Genomic DNA, 14,038 nt, shown 5'->3' with positions numbered 1-14,038 from the left:
CCCCAGGGGCAATGTTCGAAATACCGCATCTCCCAGGGGCTACCGCGCAAGAGTCCTCCGACTGGAAACGCTCGCTTCGCGAACCTGCCTCGTGCCTTCCGCCCGCCGCGCGGCCCCTCGCTGACGCGTGGGTCCCACCGCGCCCCCCCACTCGCCTAGCGGGCAGCCGTCACGCGGCCGCCGCGTATATAGCGGACTGGCCTCGCCCCACCTGCCAACTCACACCTGCTCCCCCCCCTTCATTAAAAACTGCCCATTTATTTACCAATTCCGGCGAACCCCTCCCACCGGCGACGACTAGGACGAGGCACCGCCGGCAATCATGTGCGGCGGCGCGATCCTCAAGGGCCTCAAGGTCCCCGCGCCGGCGCGGAAGGTGACGGCGGCTGTGCTGTGGCCCGAGAAGAACAAGCCCAAGCGGGCCGACGGCGGCGCCCGGCACCTCGCGGGGCTCGGCCGGCGTGGGGGGCTCGGGCTGGACGACGGCGAGGCGGACTTCGAGGCCGACTTCGAGGAGTTCGAGGCCGACTCCGGGGACTCCGACCAGGAGCTCGGGCGCGGCGGGGTGGCTGAGAAGGACGGCGACGACGAGGTCGTCGAGACCAAGCCCTTCGCCGCCGTCAAGAGGTCCCTCTCCCAAGGTATCGGCCCCGCGTCGCTTGGACTGGTTCTTTAATCCGCGTATTGTCACCGTTCGCGATTGACTGCTGTAGAAGATAGGAGGTTGTGTGATTGGGCAGGAAGAGAAATCGTGTAGGCGTTGCTGTTGGAAGGCTGTATTTGGGGGCGTGTTGCTCCTGCTTGTTTAGAGATTTTGGATTGGATTTGGTATCATGGAGTGATTTGGGTGAAGGGTTAGGCCTTTTTCCATTTCCCTGTTGTGTTTGTTAGGTGATTAGCCTGGCAGGCTGTTTCTGACACTGTTCCTTTCAGAGAAGCGATTTGGGTTGTTAGGTCGTCGATCTTGTCATTTATGCTTTTCGTGAGCTTTGATGGTGATTCATATGCTTACTGTTTATAGTCAAAAGGGGTTGAAAATCCGCAGAAAAGGGCTGAATTTCTCCGTTTTGCTTGGAGGTCTCGGCCTCTTGAACTGTTTCCTTGCTAGATGGTAGATGGTTGTAGATTTTCGTGGGGTTGCTGTAGACTAGGTTCAGTTCTCAGTCTGAAGGATTATTCTGCTTTTTTTCTCAAATAGGAAAGGATTATTATGGTACTTGCTGAATCCTGAGGAGAAAAAAATCCTTGATTCTGCATCGTCTTTAATGCAGTTTGTAGAATTAATAATTGCAGAATGATGATAAAGGTCTATAGCACGAGGTCTGTTTATCAGAACTCTTTTTTTATTTATTAAGTTGTTATTTTATTTTTTTATTTTTATTTTTGGGTGACTGATGCTTTCACCCAAACTTGACCCTTCATGGCTCAATGTTTATTAGGATTGTGATATTATACATATAAAATTCATGTCCATGATGAGATTATATACTTTCTGTGAGAGAAGTTTGTCTGTGTTGGTCCCTCTTAACCAACTCAGTGGTTTGGCCGTTCGATCGGGTAGGAAGAGAAATTATTTAGGGGTAGGTGTTGGAAGGCTGGATTTGTGGGGTGTTACACCTGTTTGTTTAGAGATTTTGGATTGGAATCGATTGGATGCGTTTTCTTGAAGTGATTTGGGTTAAGCGCTTATTCTCCCGTGTTAGCCTGAAATAATTAGGCTGGTAGGCTGTTTCCGCACTGTTCCTTTTGGAGAAGCGATTTTGGTTGTTTAGGTTGTTGAGCTTGTGGTTTATACTTTTCATGAGCTTTGATGGTGACTCATATGCTTACTGCTGTTTATATTCATATAAGGGAAAAGGCCGAATTTCTCCAATTGAGGTCTCGGCCTCTTGAATTTTTCCTTGTTAGATGGTTGTTGATTCGCGTGAGTATTGGTCTAGACTTGTTCATTTATCAGTCTAAAAGATTATCCTGGTAAGTGTTGAATCCTACTAAAAATATCCTTGATTCTGCATCGTGTATAATGGGATTTGTAGATTAATAACTGCAGAATGATAGCAAAGGTCTATAGCATGAGGTTTCTTTATCAGTATCCTGGATTTTTATCAGTTGTGATTTATTTTATTTGTTTTGTGGGTGACTGATGCTTTCACCCAAACTTGAAGAGGATTGCACCCATCATGGTTCAATGCTCATTATGATTGTGATATTTTACATATGAATTCATGTCCATGATGAAATTAATTATTTCTTGTGAGAGAAGTTTGTCTGTGTTGGTCTCTCTTAGCATTGACATTGATCTTCCATTGTAGATGACTTAAGCACCATGACCACTGCTGGTTTTGATGGTCCTGCACAAAGGTCAGCAAAAAGGAAGAGAAAGAACGAATTCAGGGGTATCCGCCAGCGCCCCTGGGGTAAGTGGGCTGCTGAAATCAGAGATCCTAGCAAGGGTGTCCGTGTTTGGCTTGGTACCTTCAACAGTGCTGAAGAAGCTGCAAGAGCTTATGATGTTGAAGCACGAAGGATCCGTGGCAAGAAGGCCAAGGTTAACTTTCCAGAGGAACCAACAGTTCCTCAGAAGCGCCGTGCTTGCCCTGCTGCTCCTAAAGTTCCCAAGTCAAGCGCAGCACAGGAACCTACCGTCATACCAGCAGTCAACAACCTTGCCAACCCAAATGCTTTCGTCTACCCGTCTGCTGACTTTGCATCAAAGCAGCCACTTGTTCAGCCTGATAACGTGCCATTTGTTCCTGCAATTAACTCTGCTGCACCTGTTGAAGCTCCTGTTATGAATATGTACTCTGATCAGGGAAGCAACTCCTTTGGCTGCTCTGACTTGGGCTGGGAGTATGACACCAAGACTCCAGATATATCATCCATTGCTCCCATTTCTACCATTGCTGAAGGAGCAGAAACTGCACTTCTCCAGAGTAACACCTACAACCCAGCGGTGATTGCTGAAGGAGCTGAATCTGCGCCTGTCCAGACCAACACCTACAACTCAGTGGTGCCTCCTGTCATGGAGAACAATGCTGTTGATTTTGAACCTTGGATGAGGTTTCTTTTGGATGATGGCGTGGATGAGCCGATTGATAGCCTTCTGAATTTTGATGTGCCTCAGGATGTCGTTGGCAACATGGACCTTTGGAGCTTCGATGACATGCCCATCTGTGGCGAAATTTTCTGAGGGATTCAAACCCCTGTACATCAGGACAAAGGGTAAGCCTTCGCAATTTGGATGTTCTGTCTGAGGTTGATAATCTTTCATTATTCTGAACTTTTTGTTGCGTGTTTCAGGAATAAGACTATGGGAGATTGGGAAGCACCCTGTTGTCACCTTTGGTTAGAATATGCCTATGTGCAAGCTTAGATGCAAAAAAGCCGCATCCTGAGTCTCTTTTGTAGTCGACCCTTTCCCTAGTTGACTGTCGATGAACCGTTGTCATTTATGAGTCCGATGAACCGTTGTCTTTATCTTTTGTCAATTTTTATGTCGTTGCTACCATTTCTGAATGTGAACAGCATGGATCTGTGTCCAGTTTGCTTTAATCTGTGCACTCGATTGTTTTTTCCCTCTAGTTTTGGCTGTTTAACTGGTGATAGAAGTTACCTATATATCTTATTTCTGAGCATAAGTTTATCTGTTAAATATGGATTTGCCTGGCTGTTTGCACAGTTTCTGCTGTACAGGCGTGGCAATTTATATTATACTCCTCTTTTCACTTAGGCTCTGGCAAAATATACCAGATTTGTTTTCAAAAAACAAACAAACCCAGATTTACTAATCTTCGATACTAGCTGCGTGATCACAGGGAGTCATTTTTTCTACATTTAGTTCTCACTGATGTAGTTCTTACAAATATTTAGGGCGCCTAATTCGTAATTCCAGGGATCTGTTCCATTCTATTCCATTTCAGTGGATTCTTATAGCAATGCAATTTACTGTCTCTCAGTCCTTCTCGATGTGAGAAGCATGTAAACAACATGTACATTTCACTTGATTTATTACTAGTACCTTCAGCGAAATGGTGGTCTCATGTCATTGTCATGTTAGGTCCTTAATTTGATTTGAAGTCGTCGGCATAAGTAGTGCACGTCGCATTCTTCTTCTCTGAACAAGAAAAGGCGCCGGCGCCATATATTCCACTGAAGCACAGATTACACTGATAAAATCTGCAATACTATGTAACATTGGGCATTGCATTCCAATCGTGGGTAGAACTATTGCCGCTAAAAACTGTGGTAGCTACGGTGTCCTGACTGTCGACTGTTGAGCGAAGATGTGAGCGCTTTCATTGAAATTCCTGGATATATGATATAGACCTGAGCTGAGAAAGTACTTGTAAATACACAGATATCTACAAGAGCTGATCTGATTTTCCAATGCCAGGATGATTCCTTGGATTTCTTGCTGCGGCTGCTTTCGCTAGCGTTAGGTTGTCTGTTAGAAACGTGGCGTCCTGCATATGCATTTTGCTTGGCTAGCATGGCAGTTTTTTTTCTTTTTTTTGTGGGAAAGGGGGATTGCCCCGGCTTCTGCATGAACGATGCATACGGCCATATTATTGATAATCAAAAGGTTCAACAAAGGTCTCGAAATCTCAAACAAAATGGAACGAATGCTCAAAAGAGCACGAAAGCAAAATAACCAGGACAGCCACAACCGGCTGGCAAAATAACCGATAGGAAACTAAACGTCTATCCTATTACATGACCGTCAAAACCGATTGAAAATAGCCCGTGCTACCATCTCCCATCGGATAGATCTTCCAACCAAATGCTTCCTGGCCTCCGTCTGAGTGAGTAGCGATCACATACAGATAAGTGTAGTGACCCTGAAGACAACCTGCAGGAAATAAATATTTGTTGTTCTGTTAAAAACCAAGTCGTTTCTGCAGTTTCAAACTGCCCATAATAAAGCACATACTCCTACACGGATATGCCTCGCTGTTTCCGCGTCTATCCCATCTAGCCATGTCTCAAATAGCGTGTTGATGGAATTCGGAGGAGTTATATTAAAGGCTATGTGGACCGACCTCAACAAAATCTTTGCCAAAGGGCAGTCAAGAAAGAGGTGTTTGATTGATTCAGTACTATCACAAAAACTACATCTTTTAGACCCAGTTCAGTTACACTTCGCCAAATTGTGCTTAGTTAGGATAGCCTGTTTGTGGACAAACCACATAAACACTTTAATTTTTAAAGTCACTTTGACTTTCCGTACATGCTTCGAATTAGGAAGAACGCTAGTGTTGATAATATCCAAATACATGGATTTAACCGAAGACTCATTATTTTTAGTTAGTTTTCAGCGTAACTGGTCTCGCTATTGAGAGAGCTGGACATCCATCAATCTTCTCACAAGATGAAGCCAAGCTTTCCAACAGTTGCCCGCGCCTATGCTTCAGCCTGATTTGGCGGGCTTATTGCTGTCACTTACATCCTCTGTAAATAAATATAAGAGCGTTTAGATCACTACTTTAATGATCTAAACGCTCTTATATTTCTTTATAAAGGGAGTACATGTTTCTCTCACGCGCTACTTCTACTTCTGCGTAAAAGGAAAAGATGGATGACTCGCAGTTGAGATTACATCAAAGCGAGGTATGAAGACCAACTTCCATGCGGGTAGTTTCACTGCTATCGAATGTGCATATCAACTCCAAAATAATCCGAGACGGCCAACTCTTGCTTGAATCTTGTAGTTGTTTTGTTGATTCATGGCTAGAGCTTGCTGGAGGCTGTTATGGAGAGCCAGTTGTTTTCTTCTCGATGGCTCCTAATTCTAGTTCAATCACACAACTATTTGGGTCTACCATTTTAGCATTGCACCAGTCTTCTCCTCGTTTTAAGAACAACAATTGTGTGTGTTTGAGTTCTGGTGGCTCTTTCTTCCCTTTAAATAGAGTGGAGTGATTTTTGTTGGTGAGCAAGCAAATACTACCTCACATATATGTTGTGGACCCATGGTAGTGTTGTAGCCTGGACACAAGTCTACTGGCATTAACGAGGCATCTATGGGTACTTGTCGTCTGACTAGGGAAGTAACTCCTTTGGGGCGTGTATGGTTGACTGAATGAGGCCCGGCCTGGCTCGTGCGGGACGCAAACGGGCCGATTGATTGCCTGCTTTTACTGTTCGGCCCGCATGTCTCGATGCTTAAAGCACTCATGGGCCTGGCTCCTTGGGAACTCTTGAATCGGCAGTTTCTCCAGGGCCAGGCCCGAGCGGTGCACGTGGGCGGCGGCGACTGCACGCGCGCGGCCACGCTCGAGACGCCGCGTTGTTTCCCGAAGTGCCGACAGTTATTAGCCTCACTGCCCCTCACTGCTCCCTCTCCCCACTCTCCTCCACTCTCCCAACTCTCACCGGCAGCGGATCAGAGGAGAGCAAGAAGACCATCGGACTCCATCACTGGCGAGCGGATCATCACCTGACCGCGGTAATGGCGGTAAGCACTTCTCTGTTCGTCATGCACTACTTTTTCCCGTTCGATCCGGCGATAGATTCGATCCACGGCGGAGAGGGGAATGAGGAATAGAGGTAGATAAGCATGGCACTTCATCCTAGTTCATACGAGTTCATACTACCTCATACTAGTTCATGCAAGATCGGAATAGAGGTAGATGCGGATGGAGTAGAAGGGGCATTGGGGGATTGGGGGTACACAACGGACACCGGCTAACCACGGCGGCCGTCACGGGCGTGCGGAGCTGCGGGTCGAGTGGCTGGCCTTCATCTCTTGCTCATCACCGTGCGGGGCGGCGGGTCGTCGTTGTCGTCCTCGGCGGCGTCGAGGTCGATCTGCCAGGTACGACGGCCTGACTCCGGCGCCCTCGCTGGCATCTACACCGGTTCTTCCTCCTCCTTGGCTCCCCACCGATGACCACCGGCGGCACGATTGCCGTCTCCCAGTACACTGCGGCACAACGGTCATTAGGAGCCCAGTAGTTCTTGTACTTGGACCACTTCTTCCTCTATTTAGCATCGTCGGAGACGGCCTGATTCATGGCCCAACAAATGATGTCGACTGCCATCGCGCCCTTCGCTGAGTCAGGAATCAGCGTCTTCAGCTCTTGTGTAGTAGCCCTCATGAGCACTGCATCAGATTCCTTCTGCATGTCAGGCATGGAGCCGAAGTTCAAGCACACCTCCATGGTGTTCTCGAACTTGGTGCGGTCACCAGCCGACCACCCGAGGAAGAAGAACCTCCAGCCAATACCCCAAGGGAAGGGGTTGGCGTTGGAGCTGGAGCTAGAGCTCATGGCGATGGAGAGGAGGAAGGTTGACAGTGAGGGAAGAGAGGGGATGGGTAAGTAGTGGTGGGCAGGGTGAGTAAATATATGGCGGTGGAGAGGAGGAGAAGAATGACAGTCATGCTATTTTAACTACATGCTCTTCAATAAGCCATGAACTCTGTGTTGTGCCTGACTCCATGAATTGTGTGCAGATCGAGGAGAGCAATGAGATGTGCACGGAGGTTGTGCTGCCGCCCACCGTCGAGGAAGAACCAAAGACGCCTGAGGTTGGCGACGATGAGCACATGGAGGAGCCCCCCCCATCAACAAGCGCCGCAACTACGACCACTACCATGAGGAGGATGGCCCAACTCACTTATGAAAGGTCATCCTTGCATCGAAGCTTGAGTGCATCCCCATGCCCCTGGACTTCACCAAGCACTTCTTCGCGTTGCCGACGGAGTTCAAGCTCAGGAACAACACCGGCTGCTCCTGGAAGGTGATGGTGAAGTTGATGAACGACAGGGTGACCCTGGATCAGGGTTGGGCCACCTACGCAGCTGTTCATCAGATCAAGATCGGCTACATGGTGACGTTCAAGCTCCTCACTCCCGACACCCTCAAGGTCATCATCTTCGACGACGATGGCATTGAGGTCGTCAACAAGTGCGGGAAGCACGACGAACCCTTCGCCGCCAAGGACTAGGGCCGGGGCACCTCCTTCCTAAGTACTATCGAGTTTGCTTTGAACTGTTTATGGTTTATGCGTTGAACTGTTATGAAGTGTGGTACTGTTTATCTGAAATATGCTGTTAAGTAGTTGATCCTCTGTTTATACTCTGCTCTGCTTATGATGTGTGCTACATGGCTGTGCCGAAGTGTGCTGGTAACCTCACCAATTAGCCAAAGAGGTTATCACACACCAGGCGTTGCATACAACCAAACACCATGCCTTGGGTTTGTCCACTAACATGCATGCAACCAAACACCATGCAGTATGGTTCAGCCCATGCAGGCAAGAGGGCATGCAGGCAACCAAACAACTTGTAGATGATGCATTTTAGGTTGCATTTGCATAGCCAGGGTGAGTTGAGAAGGCTATGCAATGTAGCCATGGGCGGATTCAGGCCCTAGGCAGAAGGGGCGGCGGCCTGGGGCGTGAGGCCCATCTCCTTTGTATATTTTAGCACTGTAGCTACAAAAAAACGCTACAGTCAACGAAGTTGCCTGGGCCTTGGCCCAGTTCGCCTGGGGCCTGGCCTATTCCTGGGCCCGCCATTGAATGCAGCTATTGTAGACTACAACAACCAAACATGCCCTTGGCTGCTCTGACTTGGGCTGGGAGTATGACATCTATACTCCACATACTACTAAATCATCCATTGCTCAGATTTCTCGCATTTGCCGAAGAAGACGAGTCTTGTCTACAGTAGCACCTACTGCTCAGGGGTGCCTCCAATTATGGAGAAGAATAATCGATCTGACCGATGAACTGGCCAATTTCGAACCTTGCATGAGGTTTCCTTTGGGTGATGGTGTGGATGAGTTGATTGATAAACCTTGGCCTGTTTGGTTCATGACTAACTTTGCTACAACTGAGCTTAGGTAAAGTGTGGCTGCCATAAAAAGTGTGGATAACAAAATGGCCACCACAAGTGTATCAAGATTTGGCAAAAAATTGAGTCTATGACATGTGGACCATGTAGCTAGAAAAATGTGGCAACCCTGGCCACAAGTGTAGCAATGAACCAAACACATGCCTAAGATATTTTGACACGACTAAGCTTAGGCGTGGCAACCTTAGGCTGCAAACTAAACAGGCCCAAACCTTGATGTCATGGTGTCATCGTCAACATGGACCTTTCGATCTTCGACAACATACCCATCTCTGATGAATTATACTGAGTGATTCAAACCCAATATATCGGGACAAAGGGTAAAAGCCTTGGCAATTTGGATGTTCAATCTGAGGAGCATAATCTTTCATTACTCTGAACTTTGTGTTTTGGAATAAGTCTATGGGAGGTTGGGAAGCACCTTATTGTCACCTTCGGCTAGCATATGTCCAAGCTTAGATGCAAAAAAGTTGCATGATGAGTCTCTTTTGCAATCGACCCCTTTCCTAGCTGGTTGTCTCTGTATGGCAGCCATTTATGAGACCCACTGTCCCTATATTTGGGCAACTTTTATGTTGTTGCTACCATTCCTCAATGTGAACAACATGAATGCGTGTCCGGTTTGCTTTAATCTTTACACTTCGTCACTTTTCCCTTTAGTTTTGGCAGTTTAATTGGTGATAAAAGTAATCTATATATTTTATTTCTGTACATAAATTTATCTGTTAGATTTGGGATTGTTGATTAGCTTGCACAATTTCTGTCGTATAGGGCTGCTAAGCAAAACTTCCTCGATATTCTTGGGAATAACACTTGTTATATCTCTTTGCTTCGGGCTCTGGCAAAATGTACCAGATTTGTTGATGATACTACCTGTGACATCATACAAAGTCGTTTTCTCTACATGTAGTTCTCACTGATGTAATTTTTACATAGTTACTTAGTGTGCCTAATTCATGTTTTGAGGGATCTTTTCCATTTTCAGTGCATTCTTATAGAATTGCGTTCTACTGCCCCTTGATCCCTCTCGATATGAGAAGCCACTAGTACATATGCCAGTGCATTGCTACGGCCGTTGTCCAAACAGTGCATCCTATAGGTCCGGCGGAGCCTCCTTCGGCTGTGCATTGCTCTCGAGTGGAGGGTTGTGGTTGCATAGGGAGGGGCGTGTGAAGGAGTTTGACCAGACTCCTTTTTTCTCTCGACTCCAAATCTTGTTCTTTGAGACTTCAAATACTGCTGCTTGTGAATGATTCATCATTGTAAACTTTTTATATATATAAATATTAATAAACTTTTTTGCATGCTCTCAAAAAGCATGGTTATTTTTTGTATCAAGTTTCAAATGGATCTTATCTTTCAAGCATGAATATTTCAAATTGATTACTACTCCCTTCATCTCATAATATAAGAGCGTTTGTTTACACTTCACCGGTGTCAAAAACGCTCTTATATTATGGGACAGAGGGAGTATACTATATTAGAATTTAATCTGCCCCTATGACAAATGAAAATTAGCATATTTTCATCTTGTAAAATGAAGCTGCAATTTTCATGCAAACAAATACATAAGTAAATGCTCTCAATATGAGCCATTTATACAACAGATTTGTTTTCAAAGAATTTCTTGATTCGGTACCACCTATCTTCTGTAAAGATAGTAAGGTGCCCTTTTTTCTAAAGGTAGTAAGGTGCCCAACATTGTGACGGGATAAAAATTTGATGATGTCCAAAGGATCGAGGAAGGAGATCAAAGATAACCAAAAAATTGAAGAACGGTAATGAACAATCTAAAAGCCACACGTATATAAATCTCTACCTCTCTACCTAATAATAAAGAGAATTGAGTTTCTGTCGTCCGTCAAAAAAAAATACCCCGAAGTTGCTATAAATTACCCACTATGCCACCCATAAGTAAAGAAAACGATTTGATGTTTTTTTTCAAAAGTCACCTCCCTCCTGAGTTCTTTAAAGATAGGACTCCCTCATTAAACATAGATGCATGAGTGCTCCAGTGGCTAACTCCTTGCTTTTCTTTCCTGGAGACCAGAGTTCGATTGCCACCTTTCACACTTTTTCCCTTCCTTTTCTCACAAACGTTCACTGTATTAATGGGCCGCCCCATGTGCGTGGCTTCACATATCTTTTTTTAATTTCATTTTTCTCTTTTTTCTTTTCTCATTTTATTTCCGTTTCAGAAAATAAAATGTTTGTGAATTCAAAAATGGAAAATTTGGGATATTCCATATGTTTCTCGTTCGGGATATTCCAAATTTAAAAGTTACGAGTTTCAAAAAATTGTCAAAGAAATCATAAAATGTTTGTGCATTCAAAAATGGAAAATCATCAAATTTTCTCGGATTCGAAAAGTGTCGGTGATTTTACATACTGTGCACAAATTATAAAAATCATGATTTTAAAAAGTGGTCAGGAAATAGTATCATGTTCATGATTTTTAAAAAATAACCATGTATTCGAAACACATTCGTGTATCTGAAAAAAAATCCATGAAATTTTAGAGCTTGTTAACAAAAGTTCAAAAAAATTACAAATTCACAAAAGTTCAATAAAATCACAAATTTTAAAATTAGTTCTCCAATATTTTTAAAAATCATCGATTAAAAAATGTTGAGTCAAAAAATGTTGAAGTATTCGAAAACTATTCATGCATTTCAAAAAATGCTCATAAACAAAACGAATGTTTGTGATTTAAAAAAATCCAAAATTTCAAAAAAGAACTTTTTCGATTCGCTAAACTGTTCGCCGATTCAAAAGTCTTTTATGTATAGGATTTGATTAGTTTTTGAAAACTCTTTATATGTCTAAGCATTGTTAGTAGTTTGTGGTTGATGAGATAGAAAATTTTAAGTTTTAAACATTCCCTTGCGCAACATAATGACAAGTGTGGCGTGAAGTGGCAAGCTCATAGCCTTGGGATTTACCACGTCAAATGCATTGTGATCATGTGGACATCGCGATCATCATTAGCAAGGATGAGAGAAAAGATAAGTGGCAACATGGTGAGCCTCCATGTTAAAATAGAGGAAGCTCATATGTCCAGGGTGGTATTAAGTCCAACTTATTAGACTAACGCCTAATTTTTTTTCTAAATTTCACTAGTATCAATAAACAAAACTGAATACACGATTTCTTCCACCCATTATCGTCCTACACAAGCAGAATTTACAAACAATATCTTCTTTCACACTGCATAGTTGGACCAAACAAAGCTTGTTTATTCTATGCCTTGGTCACCCTTCTAGTAAATATACCCGTGAGTGTCTACCGAGCTGATTTCACTTTTTTAGGCAAACTTGATTAGCGCATGCATGCAGTCAAATATGTAACAGGGCAGCTGATGCATTTAGGAAAAAGAATGAAAAAATACGTGTAGTTTAAATAAACATCTATGAAACACTGTAATTAAGGTGCTTGGGTGGGAATCGAAGTGTAATTCTCGCTGGAGTAACGAAGGAAGTTACATGGTATTTATATTGTATTTATACATCTCGGAAACGATATTCAACCAAATAATATGCCCATTCATCTATAGGTACATCAGTGACAAAATAGCAAAAGAAGGCATCCCAAATATTATTCAGCAGGATCAAGTACCTGGAGCTTTTGCTTTCTTTTGTCATCCCTCAAAGTGCCAAATATATTGATTCGTGGCATCTTCGTTTCACTTTTACAGGGCATTCTCTCTCAACAGAGGATCTGAGTGATCTTTTTTACTCTATTATGAACATGTCAGGTGAACTCTGCTTCTACGTTGAGCCTGCATCCCTTCTACTCCCCCCGTTCCTAAATATGTCTTTTTTAGAAATTTCAATATGAACTACGTACGCACAGAGCAAAATGAGTGAATCTACACTCTAAAATACGTTTATATACACCATATGTAGTTCATATTGAAATCTCTTAAAGGACATATATTTAGGTCATGTCTGTTTATCTTCCTTTATTTCTCTATCAAGTTGCTCCTTGCCCTTAGCTTAGGCTGGTCATAGTGGAGAGTAACCTATACTAGTGTCATGCATATGACACTTGTCTAAGTTACTACCTTCATAGTGCAAAGTAACATAATAGTAATAGTAGTGTTATATATGACTTATTTATTACCTTGTAGACTCATTTTGTCTACTATATGATACTCCCCACTATGACCAGCCTTATGTTACCACTTCTCATTAACTACTTGCCACATAAGCAAAATTTGCTTGAAATGCACTATGTTACTAGCTAAGTTACTCCCGCTATGACTATCTTTATGGATTCCCAAATCAGCTCCTTGACACCAAGAAAATCAAAGATGCATATAAATTGGGAGAATTATGTATAAGAAACTGAGGTGGTACTATTTGGTAGGTAGGGCAACTTTCGCTTTCAAGCATAAGCACTGATCTAGCTCAGTTGGTTGCCAAAGTATTACCTGGACGGGGAGGTCCCTAGTTCAGTTCCACAAGGGGAACTAATTCTTTTGCCTTGCAATGGACGGGGAGGATCTGGCTAGGTTCCTCTGCCAGGGAGCCAACGGTCGCCAGAAATATCATTTGGTCAAGTGGGCGGACATTTTCTTGCCTAAGGATAGGGATGGATTTTGCCTCGTGCCGCATGAATGTCGCCCTCATGTTGCGATGGGTTTGGCAGATCTTGCGGGGTGAGGGTGTCCTGTGGTTGCAGTTGCTTCGAGAAGAATACCTAAGAGGCGAGCTCCTCCTGGCATGCTCTCGCTCGGTCATATCCTAGTTTTGATAACCCATCCAACGGATCAAGGAGGATACCCGTCTAGGGGTTTCCTTCACTCTGGGAAATGGGGAGGGAACCCAATTCTGGTTGGATCCATGAGTTGGTGGCGAGACACTTCAAGTGGATTTCCCTATGCTGTTTGCTATTTGCTTGATCCGATGCTCTTAGTTTCCACGGCCTACTAGGATGGGCGGTGGAACATCTTGTTCCGTCCCACATTTGGGCAGGAGGAAACTGCAGAGTGGGGTAGGTTGCGGGCAGCCCTCCCGCCGATTTAGCCGGATTATCTGGATACCGTTGTTTGGAGGCCTCACCTTTGGGTGATTTCTCCGCAAGCTCGTCATACCATGCACTATGCCGTTCGCCCACTATTCCTTGGTATTCCCTTTTATGGAAGGCCCCACTGCCTTTAAAGATCAAGATTTTTGCGTG

At 44.3% G+C, this 14,038-nt stretch overlaps 1 protein-coding gene across 1 annotated transcript; it reads left to right on the top strand.

Annotated features, from left to right (window-relative positions):
- The first annotated feature begins 216 nt into the window (after positions 1-216).
- LOC123138659 (ethylene-responsive transcription factor 1) lies at positions 217-3,552 on the top strand. Its single transcript, XM_044558598.1, has 3 exons — positions 217-641; positions 2,313-3,222; positions 3,301-3,552. Exons 1-2 carry the CDS (start codon positions 323-325, stop codon positions 3,188-3,190), a joined length of 1,197 nt encoding a protein of 398 aa, XP_044414533.1. The 5' UTR covers positions 217-322; the 3' UTR covers positions 3,191-3,222; positions 3,301-3,552.
- The last annotated feature ends 10,486 nt before the right edge of the window (positions 3,553-14,038 follow it).

The sequence above is a fragment of the Triticum aestivum genome, chromosome 6B (assembly GCF_018294505.1).
Source record: "Triticum aestivum cultivar Chinese Spring chromosome 6B, IWGSC CS RefSeq v2.1, whole genome shotgun sequence".
Classification (NCBI taxonomy): Eukaryota; Viridiplantae; Streptophyta; class Magnoliopsida; order Poales; family Poaceae; genus Triticum; species Triticum aestivum.
This window is presented reverse-complemented; position numbering and strand designations above follow the sequence as displayed.

Coding starts and splice junctions, on each gene's coding strand:
- LOC123138659 (XM_044558598.1), top strand. CDS start 323: ATGTGCGGCGGCGCGATCCTCAAGGGCCTCAAGGTCCCCGCGCCGGCG. Junction 642..2,312: donor CAAGAGGTCCCTCTCCCAAG/GTATCGGCCCCG, acceptor CTTCCATTGTAG/ATGACTTAAGCACCATGACC.